At 30.6% G+C, this 21926-nt stretch overlaps 1 protein-coding gene across 1 annotated transcript in view; it reads right to left on the minus strand.

Moving 5' to 3' along the window:
• LOC111615272 (twitchin-like) overlaps nucleotides 1-21926 on the minus strand; it is a 263599-nt gene that overhangs the window by 7280 nt on the left and 234393 nt on the right. Inside the window, exons 125-153 of the mRNA XM_023356687.1 lie at nucleotides 21639-21899; nucleotides 21450-21561; nucleotides 21161-21336; nucleotides 20800-21078; nucleotides 20551-20723; nucleotides 20349-20478; nucleotides 19027-19329; nucleotides 18827-18938; nucleotides 18132-18304; nucleotides 17763-18050; nucleotides 16481-16646; nucleotides 16277-16398; nucleotides 16154-16192; nucleotides 16005-16067; nucleotides 15831-15924; nucleotides 15556-15759; nucleotides 15322-15463; nucleotides 15041-15240; nucleotides 13832-13984; nucleotides 10197-10242; nucleotides 10029-10109; nucleotides 9846-9951; nucleotides 9651-9768; nucleotides 9402-9574; nucleotides 9278-9323; nucleotides 9049-9196; nucleotides 3799-3976; nucleotides 3376-3720; nucleotides 3164-3306 (exon numbers count right to left, since the gene is read on the minus strand). Of these exons, the coding sequence (XP_023212455.1) occupies nucleotides 3164-3306; nucleotides 3376-3720; nucleotides 3799-3976; nucleotides 9049-9196; nucleotides 9278-9323; nucleotides 9402-9574; nucleotides 9651-9768; nucleotides 9846-9951; nucleotides 10029-10109; nucleotides 10197-10242; nucleotides 13832-13984; nucleotides 15041-15240; nucleotides 15322-15463; nucleotides 15556-15759; nucleotides 15831-15924; nucleotides 16005-16067; nucleotides 16154-16192; nucleotides 16277-16398; nucleotides 16481-16646; nucleotides 17763-18050; nucleotides 18132-18304; nucleotides 18827-18938; nucleotides 19027-19329; nucleotides 20349-20478; nucleotides 20551-20723; nucleotides 20800-21078; nucleotides 21161-21336; nucleotides 21450-21561; nucleotides 21639-21899 (4574 nt within the window). The remainder of the gene's footprint in view (nucleotides 1-3163; nucleotides 3307-3375; nucleotides 3721-3798; nucleotides 3977-9048; nucleotides 9197-9277; nucleotides 9324-9401; nucleotides 9575-9650; nucleotides 9769-9845; nucleotides 9952-10028; nucleotides 10110-10196; nucleotides 10243-13831; nucleotides 13985-15040; nucleotides 15241-15321; nucleotides 15464-15555; nucleotides 15760-15830; nucleotides 15925-16004; nucleotides 16068-16153; nucleotides 16193-16276; nucleotides 16399-16480; nucleotides 16647-17762; nucleotides 18051-18131; nucleotides 18305-18826; nucleotides 18939-19026; nucleotides 19330-20348; nucleotides 20479-20550; nucleotides 20724-20799; nucleotides 21079-21160; nucleotides 21337-21449; nucleotides 21562-21638; nucleotides 21900-21926) is intronic.

A 21926-nucleotide genomic window follows, 5' to 3' on the forward strand; every position in this document is an offset into this window, starting at 1 on the left:
TAAAAAAATTAAAATTTTTTACTTACCCAATAAACAAAATTTCATATGAAGAATCATTTATGAAGGATAATAAAAAAAGAGTGAGAATGATTTATTGATCACAAAACATATTAGACAGGATCCTGGTTAATATGGCCTTTTTTCAAGTGGTTCCCATTGAGTTATATGCACTTGGCCCAACATGTCAGACAATTCTGGAATTCATCTTTTGACATCGTCATCAGAACTGTCTCCGACTTCTTGAGAACAATTGTTGATGAGCTGAAACTCTAGCCCTGCAGCTCCTTTTCAGACAAGGCAACCAAAAAAAGTTACATGGAGCAATATCTAGTCTGTACAGAGAATGCAGCACATATTCGATGTTTTGTCAGGGCAAAAAGTGTTGGCAACATGAAGGCTTGCATTATCATGGTGTAGTTGCCAACCAATTGATGCAGCTCAAGGCTTTTTAGTTGGATGTATTTGGTCAGAATCTTCAAAACAATCATGTGATAATGCTCAGTAACTGTAGTATGTACACTTCATGTCGGTAAACGCTTCAATGGTAGTCAAAGAAGAAAATCACTGTTACTTTTTCCATAGACCAAACAACCTTGGCTTTCTTTGGCCATGGAATACGGTATATGTATAAGGCTGTCAAACATTGACTGTTTCCCACCCTCTATACTGTCCAGACCTTCCGGTGTGACTTTTTTGTTCCCTAACCTAAAATTAGAGCTGAAAGGCCAGTGTTTTAACTTATCAATGGCCATTCTGAAGAAGTTGGAGGTGATTCTGAATATGATATCAAGTGACAGGTTCCAGCAAGTATTCAAGAACTGGCAGACACATTGGGCCAAGTGCATACAACTTGATACAGACTAGCTTGAATAAGGCCTTTATTAACATGGACTCTGCCTAATGTATTTTGTGAGTAATACAGTCTCACTTTTTTTTTTACTTGTTCTAGTAGTAATAGGGATCAGAGAGAAGAAATCCAAATTTGTAAGTTATACAGTGGAACCCCGGTTAACGAACTTAATCCGTTCCGCTACTCCGTTCGTTAACCGAAGCAATTTTTCCCATAGAAATTAATGCAAATGCAATTAATCCGTTCTAGTCTCCGAAATTTTTGCGATTTTATTTGTAATATACAGTAATTTCCTTTAATAAAAATGTAAGAAAACATAGTATCTATCATTACAGCAACAAACATGTAAACTTTGTTTAATAAACTAGCACTGTACATACCTTCGTTTGTTGTAGTTGGTGGCAGAAAAGTGGAGATATACGAACCTTAATGCTTAGAACGGGAATCCGATCCAAAAAATAACGGGTAGCACTTCATTGGAAGATTCCTCGACTCGAAGTCTCTTTCGGTAAAAAACCCACCAGTGGCTAAGTGGTCTTCGTATCTTGAACATGGAGAGTTCGTTCGTGGGTTCGCATCTCGCTCAGATGGGCTGGCCATGTGGAGTTTTCCGGGTTTTCTCCACGTCTATAACGCCTAAACAGGGGTCAGTTTCCCTTAAAAACACCTCCCAGAAGGCACTTCCCTAGGCAGATTGCCCAAGTGTTGCGTTGCCATAACTTAACAAACAAACAAACTCTTTCCGTAAGGAACAAGAAATTGATCTAAAGTTGATTGTCTTACTATTTTAATCAAAATTTTTCTCAAATGCAATAGCGCATTGTCGTTTTCTATTGCCACTATGACTTTTTTCTTTCTTGGATGCCATATTGATTAAATATATAAATCACCAAACTGAAAAAAGAAGCATAGCACAAACGCTCGGAAAAGCAATGCTTAACTTGCGCATGCCTAACACCAACTAAAATTTGACACAAAATACCATTACGTTCTTTGTCCGAATTTTGTTCGTTATCCGAGACAAATTTTTTGCAAAATAAAAGTTTGTTAACCGATTTGATCGTTAACCGGGGTTCCACTGTATTTAGAAAAGAGAATCTAAAAAATGTTTCTTTGAATTTCTTTTCATTTGTTTTCAAAAATACATTTTAATTTCTTTCATATTCAAACTAATAATGTTCTAAAATATTTAGAAAATATATTTTGAATTTGAAATAATGTGCTATATTAATAACTATAACATGCTATATAATTTTGTTTGGCATACATTTGGACCAATGTACAGGGTTAGCGAGAAATAAGTTTCCCACTTCAGAGAGCTCTGGAGTACGTTCTACTGCTTGAAATGAGACAAAATTTGGACTGCAGAATCCAAATAATGTGCTTGACATTTCTTAAATAAAAAAAAAATAGTACAAGAATTTGTCAATAGGCAGCACTGGGGTACATAAAAATATTGAATATGCATGCACATATAAATGTTGAATATGTAGCACTAAAACTGCTCAATATGTCCTCCTCCATTTTGAACAATGTGCTCTAATTGCAAAACCATACTAAGACAGCATTTCACAGATGCATTGATAATCAGCCATTATTTTCCTACAGCATGGCCTACTCGCTCATTGGATATCATCCCTTGCGACATTTGGTTATGGGGTTATGGTTACAAAGGACAACGACTACTGTAAAAAATCTGCATCTGTGTTAGATCTGAAGGACAACATTCAGCACCATGTTCTGGATATTCCAGAAAACTCACTGCATTCACCTGTGAAAAATATGGTTTTGCGATTAGAGCACATTGTTCAAAATAGCTAGTGCTACATATTCAACATTTATATGTGCATGTATATTCAATATTTCTGTTCTCTAGCACCATCTATTGACAGTTTTTGTACTATTTTTTTTTTATTTATTTAAGAAATGTCAAGCACATCATTTGAATTATCTGTAGTCTAAATTTTGTATCATTTCGAGCAGTAGAATGCAATCCAGAGCTCTCTGAAGTGGGAAACTTATTTCTTGCTAACCCTGTATATCAAAAAAGTAATTCTTGTAAAAAAATTTTAGATATTGTCTTCTGTAATGATATAAATTATCAATAGTTTTTTTTAATGTGTAAAATCTATCCATTATTTAAATATATTTAATTATATTTTTCAAATCATATCATAGGCATTTTTTCTCTCAAAAATACAATTTTTTTTTATAATGATTAGTTGATTATTACCAAACATATATCTAAATTGCCAANTTTGAACAAGTAAAAATGATTTTTAAAAATTTGTTTTCAAACATTAAACAGTTTACCTTTCCATCTTTAAGCCACTCTACTTTGGGCTCTGGATCTCCATCAATTATGCATTTTAAGATCATGGTTTCTCCATCTTTAATATTTTGATCCTTTAATAATTCTTTGAAGGATGGTGGTGTCATTGGTGTGTCTTCTGGAACTAAAAATTATTTTGTGAAATATTAATTCTCATAACAGCTTTTAACATCAATATAAAATACTAACTTACTTTCTAATTCTTTAGTAGCTGTTCGAGATCGTGTTGGACTGGTACCCTCTTTTTTACCGTAGGGTTTTTGTACTCGTTTTGTCGTTTCTGGAACTGAAAGCCTGGAAGCTGCACTACTTAAAGTACTACTGACATATTCACTGCTTGTTTTCTTCATACTGCTGGAATACTTCTGGTCAGAAGAAGAATATGAATGTGAATATTCAGATTTACTGGAATATGGTGAAGGTGAATAATCTCTCTTGTAGATATCTGTGACACTGGAGAAAGGTTGTCTTGTTGGAGTAGAAACCCTCAATGGTGATCCCATTATGACTGGTGATTGTAGTGCTGAACTTTTATGATCTGAATTTTTAATATTCAACATGAATATAACAATAGACATACCCTAAATTTATTAAATCTTATTTGAAATTAGCTCACCTTCTACAATAACAAAGCAACTAGTTTCATCATCTCCTAGTCTATTTGAAGCTCTGCATGTATATTTTCCTGCATCATCAGCAGAACATGCTGCAATTTCTAATATAGCAACACCATCTGAATATCCCATACTGCATTCATATTTATTTACTTCTCTTCCATTTTTATACCATTTAATCTATAATGAAATAGTAATAGAAGCATAGTTTTAATATATCTTCATAAAATAATCATTTACACAACAATTTATATATATAGCATGTATAACATAAATTCAATCCAAAATTAAATTGGATCTTGAAGAATCTGAATGTGTCAAATCTATCCATTATTTATTTTCAAAATCATTTAAATATATTTAATTATATTTTTCAAATCATATCATAGGCATTTTTTCACTCAAAAATACAATTTTTTTTTATAATGATTAGTTGATTATTACCAAACATATATCTAAATTGCCAAATTATTATTATAGAATAATTTATTTATTAATTTTTTAAAATTTGTTTTCAAACATTTCAAACAAAGTTTACCTTTCCATCTTTAAGCCACTCTGAAGCTTAGTGTCATTTTGTAATGGATTTATCATACAGAAGACTTGGAGACAACAGGAATAAATCTAGACTTTATAGGTATAAGTGTTATGAAAATGCATTTCAGGTGTCAAACCCCTCATCAATTCAATTCTCTTAGGTTTACCTATGTTCTGAAGACATGTTAGATGTACAATTTATAACAAATTTTTATTTTTCTTAAACGTAAATTACATTGGTAAGTTTCTCACAATAAGTGAGAGATTTACCAATGTAATTTACATAGTTCATCAGTTTACCAATGTAATTTAAATGTAATGTAAACTGATGAACCCAAAATGCATTTTCATAACTTTACCAATAAAGTTTAATTTTATTCCTGTCATCTCCAAGTGTTCTGTAGGATAAGTCCATTAAAAAGCAATACTACACTTCAGATCCTTCAATATTGATATTAAATAGAACAAGAAACTTGAATATCAACAAATTGGATCTTGTTTGTGAAAAATTAATTTATTTTGATTATGTATGGAGAGGCATGTTCTGCCTCACCCTATGTATTTCAATATATAAAATTTAAAGTTACATAATATGTTCCATATGTCTACCATAACATGTCAAGACATTATTCCTGCTAATGATAACAGACACAGGACAAAATGTCTGATGATATGGAGTTGCAGGCCTCAACAATCCTTGTTAATGTAAAAAATTAATAATGTTAATAATTCTCCTTTTTCATGTGATTGAGGCCTGTGACTCCATATCACCAGATATATTGTCATGTGTCTGACACAAATGAGAACATCTTGATTAGTGTGTTAGCAAAAACCTGAAATTTTCAATTGATTAACCAGTTTGAATTCAGTAGAATTAATTTTTATCATCCCATTTTGTTAAAAATACTGCAGTAAATATTAGCCAGGATTCACAAATTTGCCTGTAACATGTACTATTTGTGCCAACAACAGGTAAGTGTTTCTTCGAAGTTGGTAAATGCTGTAGTTTAAGTATTTAGCAAATGAATTAATGGCAACACCAAAAATCCAGCACAAAAAGTAATTTAATGTAAAAACAAACACATTTTTACAGTTTTCAATGGGCATCTTCAGGTTTAAAACTGTTCCACAAAAAAAAAATGAAATACACGTAGAGCATTGATTATCCGACCCTTGATCAACACATCGGTTAACCAACCGTGTTCTAGTCGGCAAATTCAAATGTCCGCTGGTGATGCGGCACCATAATATTTGGCTATGTCTTGGCTACTTTAATATTATTTTCGTTAAATTTTTGGTGTTTTAGCTGGCAACACTGGCTCAATCATGAAAGGGATGCCAGTATTTAAACGAGGCTTAATTTTCTAATTATGAGTGGTTGTTTGTTTTGTAAGCAATAAAATAATTTAAAAATAATTTTTAACGACACAATAGCAACGATTATTATTTTTAAAAAGTTTTTGTTAGACTTAACATCGATGAAAATTCAATACAAAGTAGGTTAATAGGGATATACTAATATACTAATTACACGAGATATAATAATGTATTTTTCATACTTTTCGGTTATCTGTTTTTTCAGTTATTCAACCAACCCCAGTCCCCAATTGAGTTGGATAATTGATGCTCTACTGTACATATTTTAAAAAGGTAAATTGCTATTGTTTGCAAATTATAATGTTATACTACTGGAAAATTCAGTGTGTGTAATTTCATACGTATTATGTATGAAATTATCTTAAATCCAAGCTTATGTTAATGCCAACTAAAAGTCAAAAAAGACATGTAAAGACAATGATACTAATTTCATTCCTCATTCAAAACTGTTTTGAAACTAGTTTTCGATTTTACAAAAACTGGTCAAGATTAGTTCTGGCAATAAAACAAGTGTATAATATGTAATGGTGGACATAATGAATACATTATGTACTGTACCTTCGGTGTGTTTTGCCTACACTCACATAAACTGTAGGGGATATGTGTTTTAATAATAAACCCCTAGGTTTAATCAAAAAAATATGGTACAGTAGGTGATCGGTTAACGAACATAATCTGTTCCAAGACTATTCTCTATCCGAATTGTTCATTAACCGATTATCGATTTACCATAGGTTTTTATGGGAATTTGATTAATTCATTCTGGAGACCCCAAAACATAAAAAATATAAATAAATAAATGTAGTAAGAAAGTATATATGTAATAATAAAAATACGTATATACACAGTCTTGCATTTTTATTAGTCATGTTTTTCCATTTGTGGGGGTTAAAGAATTTGTCTAATGTCAATTGCTTTTCTCTCTTCTTCAGGATTTTTCAGAAATAATTAATAGCATTGTAATTGTAGAAATCCCCCAAGCCTATTAACCTCACCCTGTTTTGGATGGGATTCTAAGACTGTTGTTTTGATATCCTCCTACTTTTTAAATAGCAGATATCAACATTAATCTTCTTTTTCAGAAGAAAACATATCTCACAGAGTTTCTTGGCATTCTTCATTCAAGAGTTCTTTGTTTTTTTTCTGTCATCAGATCCATTTCAGGTTCCATTATGAGCTCTTCAATGTTCTTTATTTCTCAGACGTGATTTTTGTTACTCAGCTGCATGAGTCTTCTTGATTATACTGTATCTTTCTTAAGCCCTGGTCACACTATGCGCTTTCCAGCCATGCAAGTGACCGCAACTGCAACAAGCACGAGTCACATGCATCTTCTCGTGGTCACACATTGTTCATTGACGTTGCAACTCAGAAACACTTGACCTTATAATAAACCAATAAAATTACAGTAGCTTGTTTTTGACTACTTCCGTGAGTTTACTGACATTTTACATTCTACTTCATAGTATTTATGGAATTTTAGCCACTTTTCTTATTAAAATGGTAAGCAGTTCCTTTTCTGGAATGAATAAAAGAAAAAAAGGCAATTATTTTGATATAGCTGGCGAAAACACGCAAAAAGATAAAACCTTTGATAAAACGAAAAATTAAAATCCCACAGGTATTCGTGGGTCCGAATAAGCTAAATCCTCTAACTATCCACCATGAGGATGAACTATTTTCAATGTTGTCACCATATGACGTGGCTCAAAGGTGTTTGCTGATTGGATGCGGTTGCAGTCACGCCTGTTTTCGAGGGGGATTACTAATTAACAGAAACAACCATCATGATTGCAGTCACCTGCGCAGCTGGAAATCGCAGTGTGACCAGGGCTTTAGATAAGATTGAACTGCAGCCTACTGTATATCTGTTCAAGCCATACTGCTCAGCAACATCAGACATCATCTGCCCACTCTCATGAATACTACAAAAGAATTGTTTCTGTCAGAAAAATAAAAGACTGGAATTAAAAGGGAGAGTTTCAAAGTTCTGAGGAATACTATCCGTTGAGTGTCGATGTCAACGTCTCCCGTGCTCCAAAAACTTTCGAATTGTTTCCTGAAGACAAGAGAAGACCAATCATTATTCATTATTTTACATTGCTTCTTCTTGTATTTGTTCTGTGAGGTGTTTGTTGTTCGAACATAAAGATCTTTCGTGAAAGTGTTCATTATCCAATCACCCACTGTATTTATTTCATGGAATTATAAGAATTTAAATAAACATTTAAATAATTATCTTATATGGATGAAGTTTTAAACAAGGGCAAATTCTCTGGGCTTAATTACGCATGCAGAGCATGCTAAGAAAGAGAAAGTTTTGACTGTCACTATACTTTTTATATGAGAACAAATATGCCAATAATAATTTATTTTAATGTGTAAAATCTTTTATCATTTGTGTTAGCTTTTACATTGACAGCTAGTGGCTAGCCATTTGTCAGTGTGATGCTTGCTTATGTGGAGGTTTGCTGCAGCAAACAAGTGCATGCACATGATGTCATTCGAAGAATTTAACATGGCCAGATTGTATCGAAAGCTTGTGGTATCCAGTCAGCATATAAGATTTGAAACCACATAATACAAAGTTGTGAATTTTTGTGAGTTATGTACGTTGTTGCTATATGTTATTTTATTCACACCAAATAATGTTTCTGCCTATTGTTTAATGCAGGGGTCACCAAACTTTATCACAGCAGGCCAGATAACTGACAGAATGACGAATGCGGGTCACATAACCATTTTGTTCAATACAGTATACTGAATGCACAAAAAAATAAAGAAAACCAACTTATTTATTTACCAATACACAAACACAATTACTGCTTCAAGCTCGTAATCACTTTTCTTAGAAACTTTATTGCAGGTACTTACACAAAAAGTGTTCTGATATCCAAAGTCTCTGAAATTTTTATTTCATTGATTTTCATAAAAATTATATTATTGTCAGATGCAAAAGTCAGATTGGACCACTTCTGGCATTTTTACTTGAACTTATTTTAATTTTTTTACATAGTAAGTGTATCTATAATCAATCACATTTCAGCACAGTGTGGTGGCGGGCCTGTTCTGGCCCATGGGCCATAGTTTGGCGACTCCTGGTTTAATGCTAGAGATAGGCCCATTTTTCCTATTATAACTTTCAACTTGCCCAAAAATTTTGGTCAGTATTCACCCAAGTTTTAACAAATTAAACTGTTTTCAATGAAATTATTACATGTTTTATTCAGATGATTGAGAATATTGCAGAAAATTTAGTCAAATTCTGATAACTTGGATCCAAATGTTAATATGATTTTATTATTGTAAATTTAATATAATTTTAAATGAAACATTACCTCAGGAGTGGGTTTTCCAGTGAGGCAACAGAGTAATTTAACACCAATACCAGACTGGATGACTCGAGGTCTCAAGAGGAAAGTAAAATTGGGTGGAGAATCTTTTGGTTCTTCCCAAGGTTTGAAATAAAGTGGTTCTTGTCTTTTCCTAAAATTTTAGAAAATGATTAATTTTAAAAATGATAGGAAATTAATACAAATTTATATGAATGTTTTCGTTATATATTACCTGACTGGTTCTTCCAACCTTACTTCAGGTATGCTTATTGGAATTGCTAAAGGACAATTAATTATATTAAAATAATTCATAAAATCACTATAGAATAAAATAACTGAATAAAAAAAATAATTACAATGAACATTAAGCAAGACAGGTTGTTCTCTGTAACCATAAGAATTTTCAGCTCTGATAATATATTCGCCCCTATCATCCAGTTTACAGCGATTTATTATGAACCAATAATCATCATCTTGATACCTCTTCATATATTTTACACTTAAACGTAGCTCCAAATTGTCTCTGAACCTGTAATTGCACAGATATAAAGACAAATTTTATAGAATATTAAAAAGGTTTCCTGATTAAAACCCAAAATTAATACCAAGAGACAACTGCTGGAGCTGCTGCAATGACTCTACAATAAAAGTTTGCACTTTGACCTTCATATACAAAAGTACTCTGAGGTCTGATGACAAATCTAGGTGCAGCTTGTTGACGGTCTAAAATTCAAAATTTTTTAAGTTAACATTAAAAGCATCAAAAATCTTATATACATAAGATTTTTAACATTATTTACCAAAGTAAAAGTCTCCAATTTTATATTTATCTTGATTAAGTTTCCTTAAGGAACTGTAATTTGATATATGACCAATTGGTAAAATACTTGAAAACCAATACTCTCCCTAATAAAAGAAATAAATATATTTAATTTTAAGGCAATTTTTTTTCATTTAAATTTTTGAGACAAAATATGACTTACGTATCTTGCACGTATACTGTCACGGAATTTTATGTATCTTCTGTTAGGAATTGGAATGGTTGCAGAATCTTTTATATCACCCTATAAATATCCATAACAATTAGGTTAAACATTTATATTATAAGAATTATACAAAATGCAATATGTAATAATAGTAATAATAATTACCTTGAGCCATGCATGCTCTAAACATTCATGTGCAGTCATTCTTTTCCTACAATTTAAAAATATCTTTTTCTCATTCAATATTTTAAAATGATACTGGTTTAATATTTTTAAGAGTTCATAAAGTATAATGAGTTTTTATTACAGAATCATAAGAATCACAAATATATTTCTATAATCTGGTACAGTTTAATAAGCTCTTGCATCAAAATAATAAGTAACTATACTGTAATTCTTAATACTAATTGTGCTTTTGAAGAATTTCTCACCATAATTATAAAACTTTTTATTGATATGGTTTTTTACAGTTCAAAAGATATATTTCTACTAAAATAAAATTGCCTTTCAATGTTTTTAACTGACAGGTTTGGAGATCAAAATTCAAAAAAAGAATATGAAATAATTTCTTTTTAAATATTTGAAATTCTTTTGTTATATCACAAAAATTTCATAAAAGTACACTGGTGTTCAAAATTAAGAGAATTTGCAGATTTTGTTGATTTTAACAAAAAGTAATGAACCAAAAGTACAAATTATGCCATCAAATAAGAATTTTTAGTGTTGAATACGTATGCTTACAGTATGTGTGGGCAGAGCCTTAACAGCAGAGGACATGGAAAGCACACATGGCTTTGTCTGCAATTAGTTTGCACATACTCCTCAGTGACATTCGTTTTTCTTGGAAATGTTGGTTCAATTTCATAAGCAATTGGATAAAATGAGTAGCCACAAACATCTTGATGATGGAATGAGGTGAAGAATTGTGAGTAGATTGGAGGTGGGGCAATCACAAATGCAAGTTGCTACAGAGCTCAATGTAACATCCAGTGTTATCTGCAATTTGTGGAAACAGTTTAAGGACACCAGATCCATATCAAGAAGGCCTGGGCAATGTCATCCAAGAGCCACAAAGGCCAATGAAGATCATTATTTGGCACTTTCAGTGAGGTGCCTTAGGACTGCTACAGCTTCACAGCTATCTCATAAGCTGCATGCTGTCATTGTTTCCTGGAGGCTTCATGAGAGGACTTTTTGCCAAAAGACCCACTGTTTGCATCACACTCACTTCAGAAAACACGAGAGTGCCTTTAGTATGGTGCAGACATCAACCTTGGACCAGACTTCAGTGGGGTAATGTTCTCTCCACAGATGAGTCATGATTCAGCTTGGACATGGATTCTCGACATACCTTCATCTGGAGAGAACCTGGGACCCAATACCTTTCCTCCAACAACTGAGAAAGGGACAGCTATGGCAGTGGAGGCATCATAATCTGGGCATGCATCACATTGGATGGCTGTTTATCTTATCTTATGTTTGACTTTTCAGGGGTGCAGTTGGCCCTCTGTTCATTTTTATGGGTGACAACATTTGTCCACATAGGGCTCACCTGATCAATGAGTATCTTGAAAGTGAGGATATTTGCCAGATGGAATGGCCAGCCAGATCTCCAAACCTAAACCCTATTAAACATGTCTGAGACACTCTTGGGAGAGCAATTGCAGTTCTCAATCCCCAGGAGCTGAACAGTGCATTGCTGAAGGAGTGGGACTGATTGCTACAGGGACTCACCAGCTGCCTTGTTTCCAGTATGAAGTCGCAATGTGAAAGCTGTATGATTAATATGGGATTTGGTCACCTCTCTCAGTCATTTTATGTTTGATCTTGCAATGTGGTTTTTCCCAAATTTGGACATTCCTGCACTGATTAGCTTTATTGACAATCATGAATGCAAACTGTGAGGTTCCAGAATGGATCAAAATAAAATTTAATTTTTACATGTTGGGAGCAAAAATGCTATTGTCAAGTCGAATCAAAGGTGATGATAGTTATATGAGAGAGAGAGAGAGAGAGAGAAAAAAACCCTTTAAACAATGCAACACAAAATGTAAACAATAAGTCCCGCAATGACTTCAACACACGTTAAATGATCTGTCAATGTCAAACCAGAAGATAGAACTGACTCAAGTGCTCATAAACTGTCAATCTAGGAAAACAATTTCAGAAAAGGGTAAAGATTTGATGGATGGAAAAACATTGCTTATGATTGTTAAAGTTCCAAAATGACAGAAATCACAAACAATGGGCTAAATTATGAGCACAAGTCTTATGGTTCTATCAACAATCTTAGGGCACAGTTGACAAAAAGATGTCAAATTGACACCTTGAATCTGACCTTTCTCGTTACCTGATCAGGTCTCTATTTTCACCTGGAAACAAAAGAGAGACCAATCAGGAAGTGAAGAAGGGGTCGAGGGGCCAATCAGAAATATGAATAGTGGGAGAAAAACTATAAAAATCAAAAATTCAAGGTCAAAAGACAGTCTTCCTCTGGATTAAAGGTAGTGCTCTTTAAATTGTGTTGTCACTGACTTAGGATGCCACAGTATCTCCGCCGATCACCCTCATCTGTCCACCTCATCTGCTCCGGAGCTACAACCGATAGAACAAACTCTTGCCACTCTGAAGGATCACCAAGATTTGGAACTGTCAAACATTGATGTAAGCTTAAATGCTACAAAATAAATGGCTTTTAACTTTGTAAGACACTTGTCATCAATTGTTTCCTTTGCCACACCTACATGCAAACATCTCTTAGGTTCATCCTGACACGGGATTAATTTTCCCCCCCTAAAGGTCGGCGAGCTTACAATACCATGACTATTGTATGATATACTTTTTTCTCTTATATAACTGTGTATCCACACCAAATTTCATTAAAATGTGCAAATTCTCATAATTTTGAACACCAGAGTAGTTAGATTAATAGATATAAAGTGAAATATGAAATAATTTCTATATTGCTAAAAACTTCTGCAATAACTCAACTAATTTAATCAATTTATTCAATATTCTAATGTGTATATTTCTTTAACTTGTTGAAAATATTTTATAAAATGCAACCATCACATTCTTACTTTCTGTAATCATATAGAGAGAACCTAAAATAGGAAATTGAAATAGAAATTCTATCCAACATCAAATAATGTATATTTAGTGAAAATATGATGCTAATAACTATTGACAAATGTGCATTTGTTTTAATGAAAAAGTTAATTTAATTGGTGTAAATTGCATGCAAATTGGGTTATAAAATATATAGTTCAAATCAATTTAAGTTACATTTATCACACACATGTTGAATTACCATTACATTATTATATGACATGTTCCATTTTATATTATAAATTCAATTCATTCATTGTTTGCATTTTTGCACAAACAATATTATCTATTTAGTGATTAAATTTGAAATATGATTAAAATAAGTTTTAATATCACAAAATTTTCTCAAATAAGGAAACTTTTGTAAAAATTTACAGAAAAATGACAATATGTTAGAGAGAAAAGAGCAAGAAAATCTCACCAAATCAAGAAAGTTTGCAGCTGTGAATAAAGATGATAACCTTCAACTTTAAAAAAATTAGTGTTTATTATTAATGTACTTTATGATAATTTTTCCTTATCAAAATTTAAAAATGTTCAGGGTTCTTTAAAAAAAATAATCCTTAAAAGCTGTAGTGTTAAACAAATAAACAATAGAAGTTTTCATTAAGAAATTATGAACTTTTTATCTTATTAGAAGTATTATATTCATATTATTGAAAACAGATTAATATTCAAAAAATAATACATACTCTTTATTTCTTGTAAGTAATCGCTTAATGAAGTCTTTTGCTTCTGCTGAAACAGTTGCAAATGCTTCATCATCAAATTCCCAGTCACATGCTCTTACATTCTTTAGGGTTTCTACATCATCATCTCCCGCAAATGGCGACAATCCACTAAGTCTAATAGATAAATATAATGTTTAATTTATAATATATCAATAATTATGCAAAACTAATATAAAAGATATAAAAAAAATAATTTTTGAAATAAACAATATACCTGTGTACTACTAATAAAAGTAAGAAAATAAAATATCCCAGTAATGTATAAGAACATTTCATACAAAAAAATATTTTTGAATTATGATTGTGATGGAAATTGCACAAAACTTTTTACATATATTTTCCTGCACAGCAAATTGATTGAATAAACTTAACAGATTAATTAATGATTATACATATATTGTGTTCAACATTTCTATAGCATGTTATAAGCCACATTTACAATAATATATCAGGTTATGCTAGTTTAAGGAAAAAAGCAACATGAATATCTTGTTTATTTATAATGAAATTATTACTAAAAGAAATGATAAAAAGCAACTAATAAAATTAACTAATACAATTTCCCTAGCATATCAATATTAAGTTTATCATATTTAATCAACTCATTCTAGAAAAATACCACAAACAAAATGTAACATATTTTATTTCAAGCTAAAAAGATGTTGGTAAATGAAAAATGTTTCAGTATTATGTCTAAAAAGTCTAAATTTATAAATTAATATTTTAAGAGTCTGTTAATCTGGCACCCTCTGAAAAAACAGTCCAATATATTACTATTTTGCAAATCAGAATTTATTTGGACACAAGATGCACTGAAGATCTCAGGTGGGGTATGGCCAACCACACTGCTACATGTTAGGCAGTCAAGAGTGATATTTTTCTTGATCACAACTCATTTTGTTACAGCTTTGTTTCTGCTGGACTGAACATAGTATATACTATTACAAAATGTACAGCAACCTCTGCAATATTCAGATCATATCTAGTTTATCAATTTTTGTAAATATACAAAAATATCTGGTAATCCAGCACCATTCATCATACCATAGGTGTCAGGTTAACAAACTTCTACTATTTAAAAAAATACATTTTATAAAGTCATATTTCCTCTTCAAAATTATAACTTATACATAGGTTTTATATTTTTAAAAGATAGTAAATAGGACATACAAAACATAAGCAAGAACTCCTACAGCCCACATATCAGTATAGAAACCAACAGGTTCCCTATCAACAATTTCTGGTGCAGCAAATTCAGCCGTTCCAGTTGATATTTTCACAACCTCTTTAGGATCTAACTTTGTAGCCAGTCCAAAATCTATCATTTTAATGTTATTTCCAGTTTTAGTTTGACACATAATATTCTCTGGCTATAAGCAAAAATCCAGTGTAAAAATTAAATATATTTAAATTACACAAATATTTTAATTAGGTAATACAACCAAATTTACCTTAATATCTAAATGGACAATATTTTTCTCATGCATATGTTTTACTCCTTCACATATTTGTCTCATATAATTGATAACTTCTGCTTCAGACATTTTATAATTATCATCAGTAATTCTTTCAAAAAGTTCTCCTCCAGCCATACTAAAAATATTTTAAAATGTTTCATAAATAAATATATAATAGAGTAATTTATAAAAAAAAATATTACATAGAAATTAAAACTGTATACATACAATTCATAAATCAGTATCATTTCATCATCATCTTCAAAAGCATCATGCAATCTAATTAATTTAGGATGATGTAATTGATTCATAATATCTATTTCTTTCTTAATTACAGACTTCTCCAATGGGTGTGTTATTGGGATAAATTTAGCAGCAAATATGTTTCCTGTACGTTTTTCTCTACATCGATGAACTACACCAAAGGCACCTCTGTAATAATGTAATAAATCAATTAAGTATCTTTTATTTTTTAAATTGTGATACTGAATATTAACACATACGTTCCAATTTCTTCTAAAATATCATAGAAGTCATAAACACTGGATGTTTTTATATCAACAGGTCCAGGAATATATTTTTCATAAATATCAAATACTATAACAAAAAATTAAATTATTTGATAAAACATTCATAAAAATAAAATTTTATTATAGAAATTAATTAAATTTTTATACCATATTGATCGTAATTTGTAACTTTGCCTTCAGGCTTGCCCCTGACTCTTCGACCAGATGCATCTATTAATTGCAAGTAAAAAAATGTATTTATTAATCATAATTATTAATGTTTTAATAAGGTTAAATTATATTTGATTGTTACTCACCAGTATATTGTTTTCGCTTATGTCTATCCTTTCCAGATTCTAGAATATATTAAGTTATTTCATTAAAAATTAATTTAATGATATATGACTAATCCTTTGAAAAACTTCACCAATTAAACTTACGCTTTGTAGTAATTACAGTAGTTGGATCACTTGGTTCACTTCTACCATAAACATTCTCTGCATATATTCTAAATTCATAATCTTTACCAGGATTTAAACCAGAAACCAAATGATATAAAAATCTAAACAAACAAATAGCTCATTCATAATTCTGAATTTACATCATTACAACATACTTTACAAAGTAAAATACTTAATACTTACCTGGTATTTCCACACCTAATCCAACTGCTTAATGGAACTTCTCTCTTCTCAATTAGATAATTAGTAACATGACTTCCTCCATCCCAAAGTGGTGGTTTCCAGGATAAAGTCACTGAATCGTCAGAAATATTTTCAACTATTGGGAATCTGGGGGGATCTGGTTTATCTGTAATATGTATTTTTGATAATTTAATTTAAATTATAAAAATGATTTTTGATTTTAATGAAATATTATAAATTGCTGTAGAATAATTTTCTAGTAAAACCTGACTAAACAGAAAAACTTTGGAATGGTGTGATTTTCTGTGTTAAATTCCACACATCCAACATGGAAATGAATAGAGGTTTTTGGATACGAAGAATGTAATTTAATCTGGATAAAGCAAACACTTAAGATTCCACTTGCAGATAAATAAGTAAAATTGTCTCCAGGTATAATGGTCATTGCAGAGCATGACAAACTGTATTCCAAGAATGATTTCAAAGCTTGTCAGAGAAACTAAGATCACATGATGAGGGGACATATGGACAGAAGGTCTTTGTTGGACTTACCCAAAGGCAGAGTTGAATACTTTTAAGAATTAAGAAATTTCAAGACTCAAATAAGTTATCCAAAACAAGCAATGAATATAACTTGATGAAAAGAATGAGAATAAGGTAACACAGTGTCAATTTGTCTTGTACGGAATAGTTAGTAACTAACTCATACCAAGGTATTCAAAAACAAGTTGATTAAAGTAAACATTTAGAGTATTAAAATTCCTCGAGAAATCTGATCACAAAATAACTTGGTCTCTGTATTACTGTATATGATCAAATTTCAGATGGCAGAGCTAATTCTTGGTACTTGAATTTGCTTGTTCACTGTTGTGTGAGCTCATAAGAATAGCATCCATTTCCTAATATTTAGCAGAAGTTCTTGGGAACAACAAGAACTTTTCACAATCAAACAGTTTTCAATTCCTGATTTGAATACTCCCGTATTTAATTGGAATCACTTTGGATTAAGACCAGTAATAAAAGTATGTGTATACAAAAGTGATTTCACTATTTAAAAAAAACGAATTTAACTGTGTGGCATTTATATAGTGTAAATTAAGGTTAAAAAAAAGAAAAAATAGTAAATACTGTTCAAAATGTAAAAAATAATTCAGTACTGTGCAATTCCAGTTTACACAGGTTTTACTATAAATGATAATTAAACCTAGCAAAGAAATATTTTATGATAAATGTGATGGTTTTTTTATGATCTAAAAATTGGAGAAATTATATATTAACATACCACTAATCTGTATCTTAATAATTGCTGAATCAACACCCAATTCATTTTCTGCAACAAGTCTGTATGGACCACTGTCCAATTTTGTAACATCACGAATGACTAAAATAGCATGACGTTCACCAAGCTGTACATCATAATGACCACCACTCTCAATTTCTTCTCCTTCCCTTGACCATTTTAATTTTGGTTTAGGGAAACCAGTGAAAGGTATCTTAAGAGTTATATTTTCTCCCTTCTCAAAGTTAGCTAGTTCTCGGAATCGTGGAGGAACATGAATGTGAGGAGCAGCTATTAAATTTGTAAAATATATATTAATAAATTTTATCCAAATGATTATATTTTTATATTAGTTTTACATTAAACTCTTACTCTTAATAAGTAATTCTGCTCTGGAAGTTCTAGTTCCACCCTTATTGCTTGCTCTACAACAATACTCATCAGCATCTTCTCCATAAACTTCAGAGATAACTAAAGTATATGTTTCTTTATCTCTCAACATTGAATACTTTCCTCCTTCAAATAATTCTCGCATGCCTTTGTACCTGAAATAGAGATAATTTCAAAATTTATATACATATTGTTAATATAATTTTAGAACAATTTCATGCAAGTCATAAAACCACATAATCTTTATCATCATCTTATACTCTTTCTATTAATTATTAACTCTTATAAAGTAATTTTTAAGTATTTTGCTTCAACTGATTTATTGAATTTCATAAAATATCTTTGAAATATAAATAATATATTTTTGGAAAAACTTTTTATTAAATATTACTGATGATATTTCTGTTATACTATAATAATAATTTAAGTGTTTATCGAAAATTTTTAAAAGTCTTAAATTTTATTTGATACTAAATATAAATAAAAATGTGTGGCTTTATTAAAAAAATTAATAATACAGTTATATGTAACTAATAGATTATAAATATCTTTTAAATTAATTCATTGTGTAATTATTATATAATCTGTAATATGGTTGTATCTAAATTTTCAAAAAGTTGAAAGTGAAAGAAATCAACTGTATTAGAATTTTAGACATATAAATAAAAACACTATACCAAGTAATATGGGGCTTTGGATTTCCAGTAACTCTACAAGAGAATTCTGCTCGTTTATTCTCTACAGCCATAATTGTTCTTAGTGGCATAATAAACTCTGGTGGTTGTGGTGCTAAAATTTTAAATAACATAAATTATAAAATATTCAAAAAAATTTTAGATTATTAGTGTAGTAGTAGTAACACTAAGTTTGAACTTACCATTTGGATCTTTAATATGTATAGAACTAGAGTTAGAGGATGGTGGACTGGTTCCAGCTTCATTCACAGCAAAAACACGAAATTCATATTGTCGCTCTTCTATTAAGTTGGAAATATTAATCTGAGTTGTAATGCAAAGATTTGGATTCACTCTCTGCCAAGTATTTGTTCCCACTTCTTTCTTGTCAATCCAATAACCTTGGATACGACTTCCACCATCAGATTCTGGTTTATCCCAAGAAAGATTGACAAAATCTCCTCCTACTTCTGTAACAACTGGAACTCCAGGAGCAGAAGGTGGGTCTTTAATAATTTTAATAAAGTTTTTTTAATCTTTTTAAAGATATTGCTATAGTATTTTGTAACAATGCATGTTTACTATGATAGTTATTTTGATAGGATAAATAGTATAAAGTTACATTTTAATAAATATTTTCTCTATATAGAATTATTTATAATAAAATAATTTATTAGCTAACAGATGCATATAAAAAGAATTACATAAAAAACTTTGTTATGATGTTGAAAAAATTGGACATTTGATAAAGAGCCATCTTTGAAATTAATTCAATGAAAAATACTGACATAATCAAGAAATTGTAATTCTAATAAATGTTTTTGAAGCATCTTCAGTTTATCCTCATATATCATCTAGTTTTGAAATTACAACATAAAAGTTGCCTAGATTTATTAATGTTGCTATGGCTTATTAAAGATTCTATCTGAAGGTAAATATTTCTGAATTATTGAAACATTAAAAATTGCATTGTGTCAATCATTTTTAATTTTAAAAAATTACATGAATTCCATTTCAGACCAGAAGTTCATATATAATTAATTGGACCTCCAACTCATAAGCTTTCCATATCTAGTCTCTATTTGCATCTAACTCCATTTTTTAGATTAACAAAAAATGGATGAATGGATAGGCATATGACAGTGGGAAATTATAGGTCTGCAATTTGAAAATTGAAGTTCAAACATCTTTGGGCTTTAACAGAATCAAGAAATGATAGTTTTATTGATTTATTTTGATTGGACATTGAAAGAATATTTTTCAGTTGATTTACATTCTTAAATCCTTTAATCACATAATCAAACCAACGATTGAGTATGAAATCTGTTATAATTACGTTTAATATCATTAGATGATATCTCTTAATGATCAGCACTGAGTTTTAAAGTGTTGATCTGATATACTATTATTCTAATTTTTAAATAAATAATAGAATTCTTCAATCTAATGAAGCATGAGCAAATATAAACCATATGATTTTTATTAAATTAAATGATTGAAATAAATTTATGATACTTTTGCCTACCATAAGGTGACTTGACAAGAACTGGATTAGTGCCATCCAAAGGTTTGCTTTGTCCATTTTCATTGACGGCCATTACACGGAATAAATATTCTCCACCCTCTGTTAATCCTTGAAGAGTACAAATAGTATCCTAGAAAAATAAAATTTATAAATTATTATTTATCCTTAATATTCAAAGTATCAAAATCAAATCAACTCTTACTTTACAGTAACTTGATGCAATCACCCATTGATTTCGACTAGTTTCTTTGCGCTCAACAATATAATGAGTGACTTTACGGCCACCATCATAAGCAGGTGGTCGCCATGCTATGGTAGCTGTATTTTTATTTATATCAGACACTTCTAATGGACCTTGAGGTGGTCCTGGTAGACCTAAAATTGAAGAATTAAATATTTAAATATTCTCATTTGCAACAGATCATTTAGAGTCAAGCAAATATATTTATACCTGTCACATGAAGAGAAAATGAGCCACTGTCAGATCCACTTGCATTAGTGACTACCAACTTATATTTTCCTTCATCCTTTTTCAAAGCTTCACGCACAAATATTATAACATAATCATCAAAAACTGTAAATTTAAGATGAGGACTTTCTTGTACTTCCAAACCATCTTTGAACAATGAAATTTCCAATGGTGCTGTGCCTGAGAAAAATATCTTAACTTTGCCATTATCATTCTCTGGAAAGTAAACTTCATTTGGACATCGTTCTATTTTTGGTGGAGCTAAATTAACAAAAAGTAAATATTTTTATGTTTAAAATGTTTGAATAAATTATAAATTTGAGATGAATAAAAATCTTCTTACAGGCAATAGTTAATTTAGCAAAACATCTCTCTGAACCAAGTGGATTGCTAATTTCACAAGTATATTCGCCTTCATCTGATTCCCATATTTCTGAGAATATAAGCTTGTAAACAGCATCTGGTGTTGCTACTGCCTTAATACGTCCAGCAGGATGAATTTCTTGGCCATTCTTAAACCTGTCACAAAATTATGAATAAATCTATTTTTATAGTAACGTTTGATTGCAAATAATTTATAGAAATGTCAACTTTACATTCAGAAATAATAATCAGAGAATAAATTTAATTACCATCTTGCAGTTGGAATTGGTTTACCACTTCCTTCACATTCAAATGTTAATCCTTTGTTGAGACTAGTATTTTTGTTAATTAATTTTCTTATAAATTCTGGTTTTGCTCCATCTGATAATAAAATATTAATAATAAAATTAATAATATATCAAAAATTAAGTATTATATATAGTAAAATAAAAACATACCAACAACATCTGTCACTTTAACAGGAGAAGTACATTGACTTGGTCCACTTTTTCCAGCAGCATTGATCGCATATACTCGGAATTCATAATTATTATTTTCAGTTAAATTCAAAACTGTGTATTCACAGTCAGTAGGAGTATAGTCATTGGCTTTAATCCATTGTCCTGTTGGACTAGATAAATCACGTCGTTCAATAAGGTAACCTGTGAAAAATTGAAAAGTTTCATTACTTTGGCTTTCTATCAGATCATTTAGAATAGCTTACAATGTACATATACAATAATATA

This window comes from Centruroides sculpturatus, unplaced genomic scaffold (assembly GCF_000671375.1).
Source record: "Centruroides sculpturatus isolate CEXI.00-Female unplaced genomic scaffold, Cexi_2.0 scaffold167, whole genome shotgun sequence".
Taxonomy (NCBI): Eukaryota; Metazoa; Arthropoda; class Arachnida; order Scorpiones; family Buthidae; genus Centruroides; species Centruroides sculpturatus.